Raw genomic sequence first — 19799 nt, 5'->3', positions numbered from 1 at the left:
TGTGTTGTATGATATATTGTTAAGATATTTAATGGTCAAATCATACTATTCTTTAATTTTTAGTTATTCCGAGTTCAAATAGAATTTAGCTTTATGCTGCATCCTCCATTAGAAACTCTGGATTTTTTTTTTTCATGCTCTTTTTATAAACTTGACAGATAAAACACATACATACAACATGGTAATTTGATCATGTTCTCTTTTAACACTATATCTAAAAATGAGTTTATTTGGTAGATTTCCTCATACCCAATTTTAATTCCATGTCTTTTTACCCTGCTCTTCCTCCTTCCCCAGCCCGCCCAGTTTCCTCCTTTCCTATGACCTCAGGCTAGTGGTTGGTTCATCCATTCAGTATACTTTGCTCCAGGCTCTGTGCTGGGAATGCCCAAGTATGGTAACACAAAGCCTGGTGGAGAAGGTATAGAAATAATAATTATTACACAGGAAGATAAGTGCTTCTTCCAAAGTGATCTTTATAACCTGCAAAGCTGATCAGTGTAAAAATATCTGGGTTTGCAGGACTGGAGGAAGGGAGATTGGTTAGGATACTGTTATGATATTGTCATGGGAACACAGCAAGTAGCAAAAGAAGTGAAGAACAAAATGTATTTCAGAATTATCTGAGAGTCAGCAAAGTTTAATGATGTGCATGGGGACGGGATGGAAATTCACTTAGTAAAAGAAAAGGAGAAGTCAGCAATGGTCGCAGATTTCTGTCTTAAGAGACTGGATAAACAATGGTACTACTAAATCAAAATAAGGAATTCAAGAGGAGGAACAGGTTTGGAGGATGATAGGTATTGAGTGGTAATGAGTTCGCTTTGGGATACCTTGGAACATCAATGTGAAGATTTCCAGTTGCACATTGGATTTAGGGCTGTAGAGCTGCACACTAAAGATGTAGAACTGGGCATTGTCAGTGTTGCCTGTGTTGGAAGTGGATCTGGAGTGTATAGTGAAAGGGTTAAACCAATGTTTTAGGGATAGCCTGAAGACAAGCCATTGAGGAGGCTGAGACAAGGGAGTCAGAGAGGCAGTGGATGCAGGATAAAATGATGGAATCCAAGGGAAGAGAACATTTAAAGAAGAGGTCAGAATAGCAGCTAAAAGAGGTTCAATGGGATATAGCAATCAGGAAGACAAGAACAACCACGGGATGCTTAGGTGCATGCAGGTGTGGATATGGAAGGAAAAAATGCAAAGAAAGAATGGGAGGTGAGGAAGTGGGCCAAGAATCTTGGATGTGAAGGTGGAAATGGGATTGGAGACACAGCAAGAGCAGGACATGGGGTTAAGAAGGGATAGTCATTATTTCTTCAAACCTATCCTCGAGTCCACCAATTCCCTCTCATGTTTTATCTGTGCTTAACCATTCTATTGAGTTTTAAATTTTGTGTCTCTGTTTTTCACTTGTAGAAGTTTAGGAAGTCCTTTTTTGGATAGGCCTGGTCTCTATTGGTAAAGTCTTGATTTTACTCCATTGTGTGTTTTAATAATTTTATTTTTACTCATTTTGTTACCTTTGTTTGAAAACACTGTTCTCTGAAGTTGTTGGAGCTTCAATCCAACTGTTTGTTTTATCTGTTGATAACTGTGCTTCCTAGAGCAGGTCACGATTCTTTAGGTGTGTTCATCTTCAGCAGTTTATCTGTAGGAGTCTGGTGGCCTGGCTGAGGCTGCATAAATTCCTGCAAAGAGGTTTTATATTTGCTTCTTCCAAGTACCCCAGGCATGTGTCCAACTAGAAATTACTTTTTAATGCTGATTTCTTGGCTTGGGTACATTACCAAACCAGGCAGTTTCCGTAACTTTTTCTTTTTATATTATGGTAATAAGAGCATACTACAAATGGCGAAGTGATTTGTTTGTATGTGTGTTCAGGGTTGTGTGTGTGTGTGTGTGTGTGTGTGTAAGCACCTAGATAGGGGTCCTCTAAAGATACAAATGATCATGAAAATTATTTATATATAAGAGAGGTGAAGCTTATTAGATTCTTCTCTGATTTGCTCTGTTTTTAGTTTTGTTCTAGAATATCACTGCCCAGTAGAACTTTCTGAGATTATGAAAATGTTCTGTGTCTGCTGTGCCCACGTTGGTAGCCGCTACCAAGAGATGGTGCTCTTGAGAATTACCATATGGCTAGTGAGAATGAGGAACTGAATTTTTTTAATTATAATTCAGAGTTTAAAATAATAAAGAACACTGAGTGACACATTTTTACTGTTGATCATACTGCTATTCTTAGAATTTCTAGGGAGCTTTTTAGATACCTTAATAAACAATGGGAAAATATTTTCCTTAAAAACTGACTATTGAATGTTTGGTTTTTAGGTAGAAAAGATAAGTATTCTAAAAAACTTTTTTTTTTTAAACCCGTTATCATCCTTTTGACAAAAATGTGTGTATGTGTACCTGTGTATATATTTATAGTGTCAAAAAACAAATTTTGAGTAAATTTGAACATCTAATTGGCTTTATTAAATGGTTAGTGAATCATGCAGCATCTCCGGCAAATAGACACTCTGAGGGGTTACACAACATGGAAGACTCATAGTAAGGAGGGTGGGATAAGGTAAGGAAGTCATCAACATGGGAAAAGTGGAAGTTCATTGGAGGAAAGTAAAAATTCAGGTGACAACAGCTTCTCATTGAGCTGCAGCTTCTTTATTGGCTGGGCTTGTTGCTGGGCAGGAAGGAAGACTTGCTCTTGCTGAGACAGTGGTTGCACCTTCTGTGTGAGAATGCGGGGTAGGTCTCTGCCTGTTGGGGTCAGTGACTGAGGTCTTTCTGTTGGGGTAATGTACATTGTTCTGTTTGTGAATCCATCCAACTGGCGATGAGTGGTAGGGTGTGGGCATTTCCTCTTCAGGCTTCTTGACTCCAACTTTAGTTGAGGTTTCCTTTTATTAATTTTCACAATAGATATAGACACGCATATTTATTTTTATCTCATTTTCCATTTTTGCAGATGAATAAGTCAGTCCATAATTCCAAATAGATGGGAGACAGACTTTTGAAACTTGAGTCAGAATATTGAGAGTCATTTTTATTGGCAAGAATAAAGCAAGTGTGTTAGTGTAAAATATACACACCAAGGTGTTTGTGTATGACGGATTAAAAACATTGAAGATGGTATTTCCATGGTACTTTTATCAATAAAAACTTAGCCACCAGACTTGAAATATTACTGCAAAGGAATGATTGTTTTCATATGTGAATTCTCCTTATTCTGAAAGTTTGAGCTTAAGAGTCCCCTAAAGATTAGGAACCAGATAACGAGAGTATATGAGAAAAGTCACTTATTAAAAACTTAAAGCTGAAAATAATACTCATTATTTTTCTCCACCAAACTTTACCTGAGAGTCTTTTAGCAAATTAAACTTTCATTATCCCCTTACTGTTTTGTTTTGCTTTGCTTTTATTATTTTTATTTTTTGTTGTTGGGGGCAGGTGATTGGGTTTGTTTGTTTGTTTATTTATCTATCTATTTATTTATTAAACGGAGGTACTGGGGATTGAACCCATGACCTCATGCATGCTGGACATGCACTTTACCACATTACCTCGTTTTGCTTTTAAAGGCCAGCAAAATCTCTTTTTTAGGTGAAAGAAACATTTGTAAGAAGACTAAAATTACCCATGCTAAAATTTCTGGAGGACTTTCCCTCTCCCCCTAAAAAAAGTCACAGTGACAGTGCTTTAACTGTGTCAAATCAGCTGACACGATCTTCTAATAAGCAGAAAATCCCATGAAAATCTTGTACAGCGACTTATTTAGGCTACTGAGTTCACAGCCCTTTGATAGCTGGTAAGCTACAGCAAAGTTGCAATGTAAGGAAAGCTGCACTGTTGAAAGACCACTTCCAAACGTCTGCTGGGCATTGGCTTGTTCAAGATTTGTTTCAGACCAGTCCACGGTGCATAGACCAACACAAACCCAGAGACACAATGCATGTCATTTTAAATGGTGTGATGTATATAGATGTATACAGAGGCTGCCAGAGTTGTCCTCCCCAACCCTAATCATTTGTTTGTTTGATTGTTCTCGAAGTATAATTGACTTACACTATTGTATTAGTTCCAGGTATACAACGTAATGACTTGATAGTTTTATGTACTGCATAATGATCACTATTAGAGTTACCATCTGTCACTAAAACTCGAATTTTGTACCTCTTAATCCTCTTCAGCTATTTCACCCATCTTCTGACCTCCCTTCCCTTGATTGATTTTACAATTCTTTGGTGGCCATTTAGGACTTAAATTTACTGTTCTTTTTATGTTTTACCCCAGTTTTTATTACGGGAAATTTCCAATATAAAAAAAGTAGAAAGAATAATATAACAAGCCCCCATATACCTGTCATCCAGCTTCAAAAATGAACACCTCATAGACAGTTTTATTTTTATTTATATGCTTTCCACATCTCCTGCCTCCTCCCTCCCCTCTGGATTGTTTTAAACAAATTCCAGGTATTATAACTTTGCATCCATAAATATCTCAGCTTGTATCTCTAAAAGACCAGTATCCTTAAACATAGCTCTGATACCATCACACCTGAAATAATAAACAGTAATTCCTTACTAGTCATCTATTGAGTCAGTGTTCAAATTTCCCCCGTTACCTCATAAAGGTTCTTTTTCAGTTGTTTCTTGGAATCAGGATCCAAATAAGATTCCACCATTGTCATTGATTGTTATGTCTCTCAGGTCTCTTTTAGCCCGTGGGTCCCCATTTCTCTCCTCCCCTCCTTTTTTCCTTGCATTTTATTTGAAGAAGACACCTGGTTGTTTCCCATAGTCAGCATTTTGCTCATTGCATCCATGACGTCATTTAGCACCTTCCACTGCCCTGTGTGTTCCTAAATTGGTATTTAGATCTACAAGCTTCATTAGGTTCAGTTCCACAGGCATTGTTCTCCATCTCCACCAAGAGCACATAATGTCCAGGCGTCTGTCTTTGAGGGATATTGGCGTCCCTTGTTCATCTTCGCCTGGATTGTGTGTTTCAATAGTGGCTGTAGTTCTGTTATTCCTTCTCTAGGTATTAGTCGAATACATCTATTAAGAAAAAATTCCCCCAGTTATCTCTTTGGCTCCTGGGTCTGGGTTTTGTGCCTTTTACCATACTGCTGACACAGCCCCTGGTGTTCCCTCAGGTCTTGTGTAAACGGCACCCTCGTGTGCAGCACCACCCAGCTCTGGCACGGGGACAGAATCCTGTGGGGAAATAACCACTTCTTCAGGTAACAGCTTTGTGGTCACTCATATTTTCACTGATACGTCTTTTGTGTTAACTGAGCGTACACCACGTTGATGTTCTTTAATGGCGAAAAACCCTACAGAATTAATTTGCCTAAGAGGAAACGGCGAGATTGGTTGAAAGACTTTGAGAAAGAAGTGGGCCCCCCAGAGCATGACCTGGATGCAGCCAGTGAAGCTTCCTCGGAACCAGACTACAACTATGAATTTGCACAGATGGAAGTTATCATGAAAACGCTGAATAGTAACGGTAAGACCCTAACTCTGGATTCCTCCATCTTGGGCACTTCCTTACCACACACCATTCAGTAAGGGGTCAGCATATTATTCTGAAACTTAGACATGTAAAATTGCTAATTTCTTAGGAAGGTTATTGTCAAGGAGCTAATGAAAATACCCCAGGGCCTGGTCTGCTTCCTCAGGTATAGTCAGAGAGCGGGTGGTCACTTCCATGACACCTTGTGTTCCCGAGCTGGCTGTGGCAATGTTTCCATGGTCCTAGAGTACAGAATGACTGTGATGGAATTCCTCTTCAAATGTCCCATTTTTGAGCTTATCATTTCTGAATTCTTTAGCGTGTGAAAATCCCCAAGGGAGTATGACTTGAGGAATTTCAAATAGAATCTAATGGGAAGATAAAAGTTGCATTTTACCATAAACTCAGTTGAAATTATGCAGCCAAAGAGACCTATTTAATAAGCCCAGGTCACTTTTACAAACATGATAGCTGGAATGAAAGACTTTATAGGCTCTTTGCCTGACCTACACTTGAACCTGTCTCTGATCTTTAAGGTAGAGATGCTCCTTAAAGCATTATTTCTAGATCCCTCTTTTCAGAAGTTTTCCTGTGTTCGTATTTAAGTTCTTCCTCTCTGTGTCTAAAAGGAAATCCTTTACCTTTTCATACACACTTACATGCATAAAGTAAAATACACACCAGTGTTTTCCTTGCTTGCTAGTTTGTAAGTCTGTCCTTTCCTTTTCCCATCTCCCAGCATCCTCATCTCCAGGCTTGTGCCTGGGAACCAGAAACAAGACAGGAAAGTTCCCCAGGTCACAGGCACAAGACAGCATTCCTAGCAGAACTATTTCACAAGGATATAGTTGAGGCAAGATCCTGGAGCACCTGAGAAAGTTAGTTTCTGGACTTTGTCCAACCTCACTTCCCCATTCATCTGTTCCTTGGATACCCAGAATACCTAAGCATCCCTAACTTACAGCAGGGAGGGCCTCCGGAGCCCTGAGATCCCTGAGGTAGCCAGCCTCTGCCTGATGGGAAGCTAGGAGATAATTTTGGTTTTCACAGTTGAGCCTTTTCCTTAAACATTTATTTTCTCACTCTACTCTTTGAACAAGCCTGTGTGAGAAGAATTTGAGCGTGGCTGGAGGACTGTCAGTCAGATCTCTGGCAGATCAAATTGGGGATTCTGTTGCAGAAATAAAGATGTTGACCTTTTTATTTATCCCTATTTCTGGATTTTTAGTCTCAAGGACCGCCCCCCCCCCTTTTAATTATAAAGATGAAGTATGAAGAGAAGGCCAGAAGAAAAAATAAGCATGATGTATTTATATGAAGGGCATAGAATAGCAACAAAAAAAGAACATCACTAAGAATAGGAATTAGGATTAGCTACTGGACCTTTTGACAGTGCAGCAGAGGGTGGACCACAGCTGGCACTCAGGCTTCAGTCCACTCTTGCCGAGTTGGGAGGAATCCCGACAGACCTTCCCAAGTGGTGTTCAGATGTCAGAATCACATTAGTGGGCCATTTAACAGCGTCACCTGTAAGTGGTTTTTTGGAAGCCCAAATGGATACAGGGTGTGACGAGAGGGTGCAGGCTTCAAACTCCAGGAGGAGGAATGTCTACTGGAAGAGAGCTTATTTCTTCAGATGAGGTTACAAGATTCTCTAACTCTGCAGAGTATGCTGGTGGCATCCATTTAATCGCGTATCATCCCACTTCACGGATTTCTGATTTTCTCCAATTGCTACCTCATTATCATATGTATATATACATGTTAACCCCCTGAATAACCAGTGAGTATTTAATATTTGTTAATTCCTCTGGTCTTCTTATCAGGCAGTTAGTCATTGGTGGCCTGGCTCATGGTGTTGACATGAGTTAACCATTTGTGTTCCAGATCAGGCCTTGCTCTCCAGTGTTGACTTTCTCTATTTCAAAGTAATGTTTCCCTCTTTCCTATACTTTATCCAATCTCACTGCTAAATGGAGCTGCCCTGTGGGGCACACAGATGTTCTCTGATAACGATGCTGAAATGCTGGTGGCCCGACAGTGTTCACGTGCTTCACGTCTACTGCTAGGTGGCTTCCCGATGATCAGCCTGCCTGCCTGGTGGTCATCCCCTTGGTGGTCCTATTTGAAGATTCTCTTCCCTCTCATGTGGTTTCAGACGAAGCTCCTGCACAAACAGTGGGATAAAGGTTTTAAGCGATTGGCGTTGGCATGGCGGAGCGTGACTGGGTTGTAGCAGTGCTGCTGATGGGTGCCTGTGCTACGTGCTTTGACAAAATCTAACTAACGTGATTGGGAAGAAGCTGATGTTTTCTGCCTGACAGAGGTGCTCTGAATTCTTGATTGGGGAATGTTCCCTTTCCAATTATGACCCCTTGTCCCCATGTTCCAGCTCCATTGCCTTCCCAGTGGTGAAAATCTAGTGGCCGTTCTTTTCCCCATGCGTCCAACAGCACAAAAGTTTCCCTGCTATTACTGCTACTCTTACTAACGGCTGTGTTGCTGTCGACAGCACAACAGTTCAGGACAGAGTGCTGGTGGATAAATATGCTCCTGCATTATCCCAGTAATAGACTCGGATCATGGATTTTCAGATCTCTAGAGTAAATAACGATCTAAAACCCATTTCGTTTGAATTAAGAGTAAAAGCAAACCTGGTATCTGTAGACCTTAATGCGTTCTTCCCGGAGGCTCAAATAGGAATCAGACACTCAGCTATTTTCACAGAGTCAGTGGCAGCTCTAAAGTAAAGAGCAGCTAAGGGGCTGGTTGGTGAAGGATCCTAGAGATTATTCCATCTGGGATTAAAAGGTTCTTTTTACCCCAGAGGACCTACTTCCCTTTAATTTAGTGCCTTGGGCATCTTGGTATGAATTAATTCTAATTCTCTGTATCACATAAATGCCCTTCAGCCTCTACACCATCACCCTCTCTCTTTTCCATTCTCAGGACAGATGAGTAAGTTTGAGCTCATTGCATAGTTCCATACCAGGCAAAAATAAACTAAGGAAGAAAGAGAAAATGCTTTACCCAAAGTAAATGGGATCCTTTCTCTTGTCCTGAAACACCTACCTCTTTGGTATCTTGACCTGAGGCACCAGACTCACTGAGTTTCAAAACAGTTCATTCAATAGGGAGAAAAATGAAACTGTAGACACTGTCTTGATAGTTCATTGGTTGTTTGAGAACAGACCACGTCATCTTCAGCTTCTGTCCTAGGTGGTAGCAGAGAGTCAGATTGACTTGGTGAGTAGGATGATCTTTTTAAGGATATGCTGTATAGTGATAAAGGCCAGAAACTGGTTAATTAATGGTTAGTTAATTTGAAAAGAAAATGTTATCAAATATGTCTAAGAGAAAGGTGTTTCCAGACTTGTGGTGAGATCGGGGTGGGGAGGGAAACCTCAGCCCCTGTACCTCTGCCGGGCTGTGTGGAGCGTGGCCAGGCCCGAGTCCCCAGGCAGGGCTTCCCAGGCTGGTCTGTGGCGGGTTCGGGGAGCAATGCTCGAGCTGCTCTCTCTTGCAAATCTGTGGCCATTGATGAAGCCTGGCAAGTAGTAGGGGTGCTCTGTTGAGGCAGCTGCTAAAGCAGTATATAAAAGCCTCGGTGACGTGTCTGTTGGCGTGGAACCCCTGTCTCAGCCATGTGCGGTCATGTGTGTTTCTACACACCACCGACTAACAGGTGGAAATAACGATTGAACATCTTGTCCAGTGTCTTTTGCCAAAAACCCTAGAATATAATTCTGTTTAAAAAATTGATGTGTCTTCCAGTTTTCTCTCTCTGGAAAAGATTGATAAACACTTAGGTAGGGCCCTTGAAAATACAGCTCTTTTAAATATAGGTGGATGGTGAGGACCCTGTCTTTTCTTTTTTAAACCTAGAGCCTAAATAGAGAAAAGAATACTGTTTGAGAAACATATATATTTTTTAATTCTGAGAGAATTTTTCTTCTCTAGCCCTTATATGTAAAATTTCTTTGATCTCCTCCAAAAAAGTTCACGGTATTATTCATCTTTTTTTCAGAAGTCATAGGGCTGTGTCAGAATGTCTACTGCTTTGGAGTGTATTGATTTTCACTCTATGGAAAAGGTCTTACCCACGCAGGGTCTGCCTCTGTATAAAGGATTTGTTTTAGGCGTCCATTTTCCATTGGCCTATCAGGTAACATATTTCAGGAACTCTATGTCAGGGCTCTATGAAGAAAACTGTTCTGCTTTGGAAAAATAATGAATTTTAGAATTTTATGTCAACAAGAACAGTGTTGTTTTTTTTAATGTACTCTTTCAGAGAGTACTAATTCTGAGGAAACCATTGGAGGTGAGAGTACTGCATCAATTTATTTCTAAGTTCATCTACTCCAGTGCTGATCTGAGTTCAAAACCCCACTCTGTTGCTTATTAGCTGTGCAGTCTTAGGCCAGCTGCTTAACCTTTCTGAGCCCCAGTTGTCTCATCTTTAAAATGAGAAGGATGTCCGCCCTTAGTTTTGTTGCAAGGCTTTTATGAGATGATGCATGCAAAGCATACGGTGCTCTACCTGGGATACAGGAGCTAGCTGGATTATTATTGCCATTGTGGTTGTCATTTTTATTAAAACAACTCACCTATACTGTGCATCCCTAGTGATTTTCTTAAAAATTGCTTTCTACTCTGTTTTGTATTATTTAACCTTATTTTTTTAAAAGCTAACATGCTATTTTTTTTCCTCTTTTCATTATATGAAGCTAGTACAATTTATATGTTTATTTCACAAACTGATGGAGTCTTCTGGTAAAGTCAGTCAATAGCCATCAACAGGTGTTGAAAAAATTCCTCTTACCTTAATTTCCCACTCTTGTCTTGTAAGTTAAACCGAGATTCAGTATGTAGGACTACAACACAAATAGCACCGAATAACAGGCAAATGTGTGACTCCCAGGCTGGTCTGAGAGTATGAACACAACTCCTCAAGGTCCCACTTTGGGGAAGTATTTGCTGTTATGGTGATTTCCTTGTGTACCATCCAGATTGTCTAATACACTGTTCCCCTGCAGACTACTCAGAGGTGTCAGTAACTTTTTCTTTTGTACATGTGGTCACTGCCTTCCTTAACTTTTCTCCAGGGCATCTAAGTCATTGGTCATCACCAAGATAATGTCCTGCCACAGCCAGTCGGCTCTTTAGGATTGAGTCCTGCCTACACTGCAACCACCACTAGTCATAGTCCTGGCCTCTTTGAGCAAGATCTGTTAGTATTTCTAATACCTCTTCACCCACGTGTATGTTGGTGATCTCTAAATCTGCAGAAGAGAAAAATCAGCAATAGCTTTTTATTTTTGCAAGTGAATTGATTGCCCTCTCGGGTATTAACACCTGAGAAATTGCCATACCATATATTCAATCCATGTTTTCAAACATATGCAGTGATCTGTAATTTTCCTCCCACATTAGAGAAATCCAAGAGTAATAAATTTGTGGTTAAAATCAGAAAAATAAACCCTTTGCTGTGTATGAAAACCAGTGCTACGTGAGCATAAAAATTGACTACCATAAAAATCAAATCTTGTGTAGCTCTGTCTTGGAAGCTGCCTTAGATTTTATCGTGTTTTTCTTCTCAGTGGGTAGGATCCCATCCCCTTTTCCACTGCCATCTGCTTTTTGTAGATTAGTGATCTGTCTGAGCATTAGGATGAGCTCATCAAATTAAAGAAAGCCACGTAGTAGCTGTGGGGAAAGTTTACATGCAGGGCATTTATCTAAGATGTTAAGAAAAAGAAAATTGAGAGGATTCCATCTGACCGGGCCCCTCAGGCCCCTCACAGAAAGCATGCTGAAAGGCTCAGTTCTGGGGAAGGACAAGGTTCTTGCTGGAAGAAGCACTGAAGACACCTTGCCTTGTCTCTTGGCTCCAGACCCAGTTCAAAACGTGGTTCAGGTGCTGGAGAAACAGTACCTGGAAGAAAAGAGGAGTGCCCTGGAGGAGCAGCGGCTCATGTACGAGCGGGAGCTGGAGCAGCTCCGCCAGCAGCTGTCCCCGGAGAGGCAGCCCCAGAGCAGCGGCCCCGACCGCCTGGCCTACAGCAGCCAGACGGCCCAGCAGAAGGTGACCCAGTGGGCGGAGGAGAGGTAGGAAGGGGACCCGCGGGGTTCAGAGTCAAGGCCTTGGGGCCTTGGGGTCTTGGGGGCGGGCGTCGTGACATATTGAAGGGCGACAGATGTAGCAAAGAAGGAAATCTTACTCCCCTGTCCGGATCGTTAGTGATTGCCTTTTCCTTTCAGAGATGCTGTCTGTCCTAGTGTGTTTACTGGGATGTTAGTTGTTGCAGACCACACTGCCCCCTTACCCTTCAGGAAGAATGGTACCGCCATGTTAGAACACCACTGCTGGGTTTGGAAGTAGAGAGCATCTGAATCGTTCCTCAGCATAAAAGCATTTCTCTTCTTTTATTTCTCTTACTTTGGAGTCCATTTAAATACAACATTAACATTAAGAAAACTTCTAAAAAATGTGACTTTTTTAGATTTATGACTTTAAAACATTTATATCAGAATTGAGGTAGTGGTGGAGGAAAAGGTACCAACAGCAGTAAGGGCAGTAAACTATTGCTAAGTTCTTTGTGTTCTTACCGCAGCCCTGGCATCGTGCTTATTTTATTTAGTGCTCCCGACAGCACCAAGCCACAGAAATACTATTCCCATCTTGTAGGTAGGACAGTCAGTTTAAATATCCTCTCTCAGTCACCCATTTAGTAAATGAAAAGGCTAGGGTTTGAACCCGGGTCTGTCTAAACAGTAACAACTCCTATGTTATAGTAATAATAGCACCTGCCATTTCTTGAGCATTTACCACGTGCCAACACTCCGCACAGTGCAAAATCCGAGTATAACTCTGCAGTCAGCCCTCGCTATCCGAGGTGCCACATCCACGGGTTCAACCAACCCACGGGTCACACGGTCCTGCAGTATTTAGTGAAAAAAAAATCCACCTGTAAGTGAACCACAGTTCAAACCCATGTTGTTCAGGGCTCAGCTGTACTCTTTCATTCAGTGGGTAATTTTTGAATATCCTATGATGGGCCGTGCGCTTGGCCAGAAATTAGGTGTAACAACAAGCAAAAAAAAAGGGCATGTTCTCTGCCCTAGGCGCGCTTACAGCTTTGCAGAGGATATGGACATTATTAGTCAAATAATTATACAGATAAATGAAAAATTATAGCTATGATGAAGGCTACTGAGGCAAAAGATGTTAGACTGGGAAAACATATAATAGGATTTGGACCCAATCAGGATATTAGAGAAGCTTTTATCAGGAAATGCTATGGGATAGAGCTGAAAAAAAGAATTTCTGCTGCCACAGACGTACCAAAGAAATCAGATAAATAAAACACTTTCTCTGCACTAAACCCAGGACTTTCACTTGCCCAGCTTCCCACCCTAAAGCACACAAAAGTCATAATCATTTATTTTTCCTAAGGGATTCCTTCATTTTATTTTATTGTTTACATTACCATATCAAAATCTAGGCATTTTCAAATGTTACATAATTTATTTTTAATGTATTTTTAAAAATCTTATTTTTTGTTGAAGTGTAGGTGATTTGCAATGTTAATTTCAGGTGTAGAGCAAAGTGATTCAGTTATACATATACGTACATATATACACATATATTTTCATATTCTTTTCCATTATAGCTTATTACAAGAGATTGACTGTAGTTCCCTGTGCTATAGAGTAGGTCCTTGCTGTTTATCTGTTTTATATATAGTAGTGTGTATCTGTTAATCCCAAACTCCTAATTTATCCCTCCCCCTCTTTCCTCTTTGGTAACCATAGTTTGTTTTCTATGTCCATGAGTCTATTTCTGGTTTTAAATGTTATATAATTTAAAACATGGTTTGTTCATTAAGTCACCCCACATGTTTGCTCCTTGTCCGTGGTTCCCAATGGATAGCCCCCAGAACCCTGCTGGGAGGACGGAAGGATAAGAGGTGAATTGGCAGAAATAGGTTGAAAAATACCGTTTGAAAGGAGTTTTCTATCACTTTCTAAAAATAGGACTCACTTAGAAACAGGATTGCAGTTTTCTTTGGGATGTTCTCATTTCCTTTCGTGCTATGCCCCAGGGATGAACTCTTCCGCCAAAGCCTGGCAAAACTGCGGGAGCAGCTGGTCAAAGCTAATACCTTGGTGAGGGAGGCAAACTTCTTAGCAGAGGAAATGAGCAAACTCACTGACTACCAGGTGACTCTGCAGATCCCTGCTGCAAACCTCAGTGCCAACAGAAAGGTAAGAATGTTCTCACAGAAAGTGCCAGCAAGAGGTACAACAGTAGCTACTGTAAGATAAAATGTAAACCTGACATTCACAAAACACCCACGAGGAGACCCTGATGTGAGCGGGGCGTTCGTTCTTTTTAAGACTTCCCCTACAGACCTCCTCGCATGCGTATGTCCTTAGGTATGTTATGATCAGAATATGGGGATTTGGGCAGCTGAGGGACTGACTAATTTAGGTGCTTTCTTTAAAACACTGAAACTAGAAATATATATCAGGAATTCCTCCTGCTTTTCTCTTTCATATAAATGCCTCCTGAAATAGGGAATGTGTGTCTGTTACAGTATTTTTCTGAGAGTGAATTCTACAAAAAAAAAAAAAAGCCTCGTATGATACCTGTTTTATGTACACAGGATTTTTTTCAGTCATTGGGAAGTTTCCCATCAGCTCAACTTGAAGAGTTTTTCCTTTAAGGAGAAACTTTGAAAAAGTCACTTTTCATCCATTCATTTTTCTCTCCAGCGAGCAAGCTAGGAATGAGTCAGGGTATTTCCTCCTGTATTTTAGTCTTTTGACCCAGTAGTTCTCCTTTGAGAATTGTATTCTAAACCCATACTCATAGAAGTGTCCATGAAGATTTATGTGCTTTTGTACAAGGATGCTTACCGTAGTGGCCTTTGTAATTAACACCACAAATCTGAAACAGCCATGATGTTGACCGGTAGAATAATAAGTCAAATAATGGACTGCTTATGTTTATGAAAACTATTTAACAATACAGCGTGTTTATGAAGACTATTCAACAACACAACAAGGTGAACGTAATATAAAAACTGTGGAGAGAGGATTGGGATAGGAAATGGATATTTTTGTTAGGTTCTGATTGTGATAAAAAGAAAATGTGTTGGGAGGGTGGGGATAGCTCAGTGGTAGAGCACGTGCTTAGCATGCACAAGATCCTGGGTTCAATCCCCAGTACCTCCATTAAAAAAAATAAATAAAATATGTGTGTATACATAGAAGACTGAAAATAAACCAGAATATTCCCTAGGTGATAGAATTTCATCTTCTTTTGTATACATGTGTTTTTTCATACTTGCTGCTTTATGATCATACACACTGCTTCAGCGATCCAATAAGTTACAGCAAGGATTGTTTTGTTTTTTTTATTTTTGTTTTCCTTCATTCTGCAGAGAGGAGCTATCGTGAGTGAGCCCGCTATTCAAGTGAGGAGGAAAGGGAAGAGCACCCAAGTGTGGACCATTGAGAAGCTGGAAAATAAATTAATTGATATGAGAGACCTTTATCAAGAATGGAAAGAAAGAGTTCCTGAGGTAAAAGAGACCAAGTGTGAAGGAGCTTTGGTCATGTTTAAAGGACAGCATATAAGTGATTTAATTCTCAGAACACCTGCACGTGCATCCGTGAATGTCTATCGTGGTTCCTGGGACACTGACATTAGAAAAGTAAAGTGAAAGTGATCTTGAGAGGATCAGCTGGGTCAGTCATAAGACATGTGACCCCCACACAGAGAGGAACTAAAACAAGAGAACCCACAGCATGTTCTCACTGGCTGCATTTTTACTACATTTCAGGTGCAATGAAGTAGGACAGAGTAGATTTGTGCTGTTTTGTTGGTGCTGTGAAAAATCAGCTTAGTTGGAGCCGGCCTGGGTTGTGTACTCATTGGCATGTGTTCACGGTCCCCTAGCTGTGGCCATGGCTGGGTGGGTGACTGAGGGTAAGTTTAGGGAGCACAGCCCATTTTGGGGGCACTAGTAATGGAAAAGAGGACTCGGCGAAGGAAGTGAGGCAAAGCACCGGGAGTGAAGCCACACAGGTGGGGTGTGACGGGGAGACGGGGCAGCAACCCAAGAAGGGCTCTCCCTGTGGAGATCACGTAGTCCCCGACTGCCAGGTGCTTGTTTTGTTTTACTTATTTGTGTGACGTGATTCTAATTCTACTTCTCAATTTATTTGAATAAATGGATTCTAATTTTGCTTCTCAATTTCTTTGAGTAAGTGGATTCTAATTTTACTTCTCAATTTATTTGAATAAATGGATTATTTTTAAAACATTTTAAAATACTGATTTTACATAGCATTGTGTAAGTTGATGTTTCGTTTTCTACTCTCCTCCCCGCTTCCCCACCTCTTTCCTACCAACTCAGGTAAAGCGACTGTATGGGAAACGAGGTGACCCTTTCTATGAAGCCCAAGAGAATCACAACCTAATTGGCGTGGCTAATGTGTTCTTGGAGTGTCTCTTCTGTGATGTGAAGCTTCAGTATGCAGTCCCCATCATCAGCCAGCAGGGGGAGGTAAGGACAATCCAGCCTCGGAGGAGTGGTTGAAGTTTGTTTTTCTGTTTTTTTAATTTGATTTAGGTTATGATCTTGAGGTAGGTCAAGACAGTTGGATGAAGGATCCAACTGTTGGATGAGGATCACATTCTTTTTTCTCTACTAGTATCAGTAGAAACTACCAAAATTAAGTCATGGTTTTAAAAGATTATTATCACTTTTTTTTTTTAAATTTGTGGTTCACAAGTATTTTCTTTGTTTTAATCAACTTAGAAATCTTTTGCAAACCAGATTCAGCTCTGTGCCCCCTATTTATTTCTCTTTTAATCTCTTACCTCTGTAGTACACTCTAGCTTCTTCCTGGCCCCTAAGTGGTCCTTACAAGATACAACTTGGGAGGATTGTTTTGGAAATCCAAAATATGCTAAGAAAATAAGCTTAACCATCCCACCTTTCTCCGCCCACCCCCATTTTTTGGAGGGGGGAGGGGGTAGAAGTAATTAGGTTTATTTATTTATCTATTTGTAATGGAAGTACTGGGGATTGAACCCAGGACCACAGGCATGCTAAATACACACTACACAGGGAAGCTGTTCCCTCCCCTGACTCCCCCTTTAAAAGAACAAAATTTCAGTTATTTGAATTTATTGGCCTTTTGTAGGCCTAAGGCATTTCAGAAACTGTTCAAGTTCAAACTTTTTAATTTTATCCATTCGTCAACTGATGTTTTTCATTTTAAATTTAGTAGCACCCTTATTTCCTAGCGTGTCCTTCAATAACATGCAGGCTTGAAATACTGAGTTGTTTTGTGTGACTCTTAGCACAGGCTGGGAACAGGATGCCATTTTGCCCGAAGTGAATCCAGGAAATAGGTTCCCAGTTGTGTACGTAAGTACACAGCTCACATTCCACATGTGGTCACCCTAGTGCGAACATTCTCTCTAGGAAACTAATGGGCTAAGTTGCTTTTTCCCATGTTAAAAACGGGCACAGCTCTGATGGCAAAGAGATCTAGTCACTGAGTCCCTAGCTAGGGGGTCTAGAGCTAGGGGTCCAGGTGAGCTTTAAGTGTTCCACCAATCCCCCGAAATTACACTAAAAAAAAATTCAAAAGAAGAACCCTATCTTTTTTTGGGGAGGGGGGGCACGTTTTTACTTATTTATTTAAAGGAGGTTCTGGAGATTGAACCCAGGACCTCATGCATGCTAAGCACCCCCTCTGCCACTGAGCTCTGCCCTCCTCCAAGAACTCTGTCTTCTGATTTCTCGTGTTTCCTCCCCACCCCCAATCTTGGTCTTTCCTCTGTATTTCTCTTACTTGTCAGATACCACCAACTAATTTCTCTTAAGTCCTTGGTGCCAGGGCCAGTTACTCTGGAAGTTGGATCTGAGCCATGTTGAAAAATAAGCCTCACTCTTTAGATGACGGCAGATTGCCCGGCATGTGTCACCTTCACGGCACCAGTCACTACGCCCTTCACCTGTGTCATGAAAGATAACTCGGCCAGTTTCAGCACTCTGAGAATGCAAATTTCAGGTTCATTCCTGTCCTTAAATTCAGTTCTATGCCACCGACTGTGAGAAAGGCACTGCTAACCAGCACCAACCCAGAGAACCACCAGGGTGTTCTGGAAACGAGCTTGCTCGCTCTCTCTCTCTCTATATATATATATGTATATATTTATTTTTCCCCCTTTTTGGTAGAAAACTAGTTTTAAAGGAACTGTTCCCTTGTAAGTTCGCTGTTTTGTGTTTGTCGTTCCTCCTGGAATAGGTCCCACCCCCTCACCCTGCTCCCAGCCCGTGTGAGTTCCATTCTCCTTTCTCTGCTCCCAAGAGAATAGAAGCCCCGTGAGCCCAGTGACCACGTCTGCCTGGTTCACTTTTGTAAACACAGCACTTACTGCAGTTCCTGGTACACACTCAATTCTTGGTAAACGTTTGTTGAGTGAATAAATTTATCCCATCGCAGCCCGCACACACCTCTGTTGCAGTGGCTAGCTACACTGTTGGTGCCGGGTTTTTACTTCTCTGTCTTTCCCCACTTGACTGTAAGTGCCCAGACTTTATCTTGGTGTTCCCCTGAGGCCAGGTGTTTGATCAAGTGAGTAAGTGAGTGGATACAGGATGGGGGGGAAGAGATGACTCCAGGTAGAATATGATCGCTGCCTTTACGCTGCTCATGGGCTGTCCTGCAGAAGAAAGATAAGGATGAAGATGACTCCAGAATGCAAGGATAAAGACAAATTTGGCTCAGAGTAAGGCAGGATGATTACAGGGGCAGGCGATGGAGTGGACTGGCTCTGGAAATGAGTTTCCTGTTGCCAGAGATGGCCCAGTGGTCGCAGCCGAGCTGCCCACCGGAGATACTGTAGGGTGCGTTCTGTCTGAGGTCGGTTTTGTCCATGGGATGCCTTTTAACCCCACGCTGCTCTGCTCCCTTGCCCCAGGTTGCAGGGCGCCTCCACGTGGAAGTGATGCGAGTTACGGGAGCTGTCCCGGAGCGCGTGGTGGAGGACGACTCCTCGGAGAACTCCAGTGAGAGTGGGAGCCTTGAAGTCGTAGACAGCAGCGGGGAGATCATCCACCGAGTCAGGAAACTCACGTGCCGGGTGAGAGGGCAGTGGTAACGAGCCTCAGATAGATGACCTTTTTAATTCAACACAGCTTTATAGAAAATCTTAGGAGTTTTTCATACAACATAGTAAAATTTAAACTTTCTGACAGTAAATACAGTAATGGACAGGACTGTTTCCAGAGGTGAAGCACACTTTCTGATGACAGTTGTATGGAATTTCTAAAGTCTGTGTTCGTGGCGTGCTTCTCTAGTAAAGGTTGCACCTGTATCAGAAACTCGGTCACTGGGAAAGTTGGAGAGGGATGTGTCCGTTTGTTGCCAGCTCATCTACTGTGATTTGGAGCCATGGTACAGATTTCATCACAGATAGGTAATCCTTAATGAAATGGTGCCAAATATTTTCAGATGTCAGGTAAATGACTGACTGATTTATTTCATCACTAACCCTGAAATTTGAGGTAGTTGGGTGTGAAAAGAAAGCATAGTTTAATGTTTTCTTCATGAGAGTTATATTTGCATTTTTAATTTAATTTTTATTGAAGTACATTCAGTTACAATGTGTCAGTTTCTAGTGTACAGCACAATGTCTCAGTCATGCATATGCATACATATATTTGTTTTCATACTCTTTTTCATTACAGGTTGTTACAAGATATTGAATATAGTTCCTTGTGCTGTACAGAAGAAGATTTTTTTTTAACCTGTTTTTCTATATAGTGGCTAACATTTTAGTGGCTAAATCTCAAACTCCCAAGTTTATCCCTTCCCACCCCCTTTCCCTGGTAACCGTAAGATTGTTTACTATGCATTTTTTTTTTAATCTCTTCAGGTAAAAATTAAAGAGGCAACAGGGCTGCCCTTAAACCTCTCAAATTTCGTCTTCTGTCAATACACATTCTGGGACCAGTGTGAATCCACAGTGGCTGCCCCAGTAGTGGACCCAGAGGTGCCTTCCCCGCAGTCCAAGGATGCGCAGTACACCGTGACCTTCTCTCACTGTAAGGTACAGATGCCATTACAAAGTGAGCTACGTGGGAGGCAACCGACCTGGGCAGTTTACAACTACTTGTAACTTAGAGATTTTCCCCATATGAATGTTTTATAAACGTAGTATGTTTATTGGGCTTTTTTAACCTCAAAAT

At 41.3% G+C, this 19799-nt stretch overlaps 1 protein-coding gene across 1 annotated transcript in view; it reads left to right on the top strand.

The window, feature by feature from the left end:
- Positions 1–19799, top strand: part of KIF13A (kinesin family member 13A) — a 172616-nt gene that overhangs the window by 125855 nt on the left and 26962 nt on the right. The window contains 8 exon segments of the mRNA XM_031435159.2: positions 5162–5248; positions 5348–5514; positions 11415–11628; positions 13626–13788; positions 14970–15110; positions 15948–16097; positions 18530–18691; positions 19487–19660. Of these exon segments, the coding sequence (XP_031291019.2) occupies positions 5162–5248; positions 5348–5514; positions 11415–11628; positions 13626–13788; positions 14970–15110; positions 15948–16097; positions 18530–18691; positions 19487–19660 (1258 nt within the window).

The sequence above is a fragment of the Camelus dromedarius genome, chromosome 19, assembly GCF_036321535.1.
Source record: "Camelus dromedarius isolate mCamDro1 chromosome 19, mCamDro1.pat, whole genome shotgun sequence".
Classification (NCBI taxonomy): Eukaryota; Metazoa; Chordata; class Mammalia; order Artiodactyla; family Camelidae; genus Camelus; species Camelus dromedarius.
The sequence above is the reverse complement of the archived record's forward strand: the minus strand, read 5'-3'. Positions and strand labels throughout refer to the sequence as shown.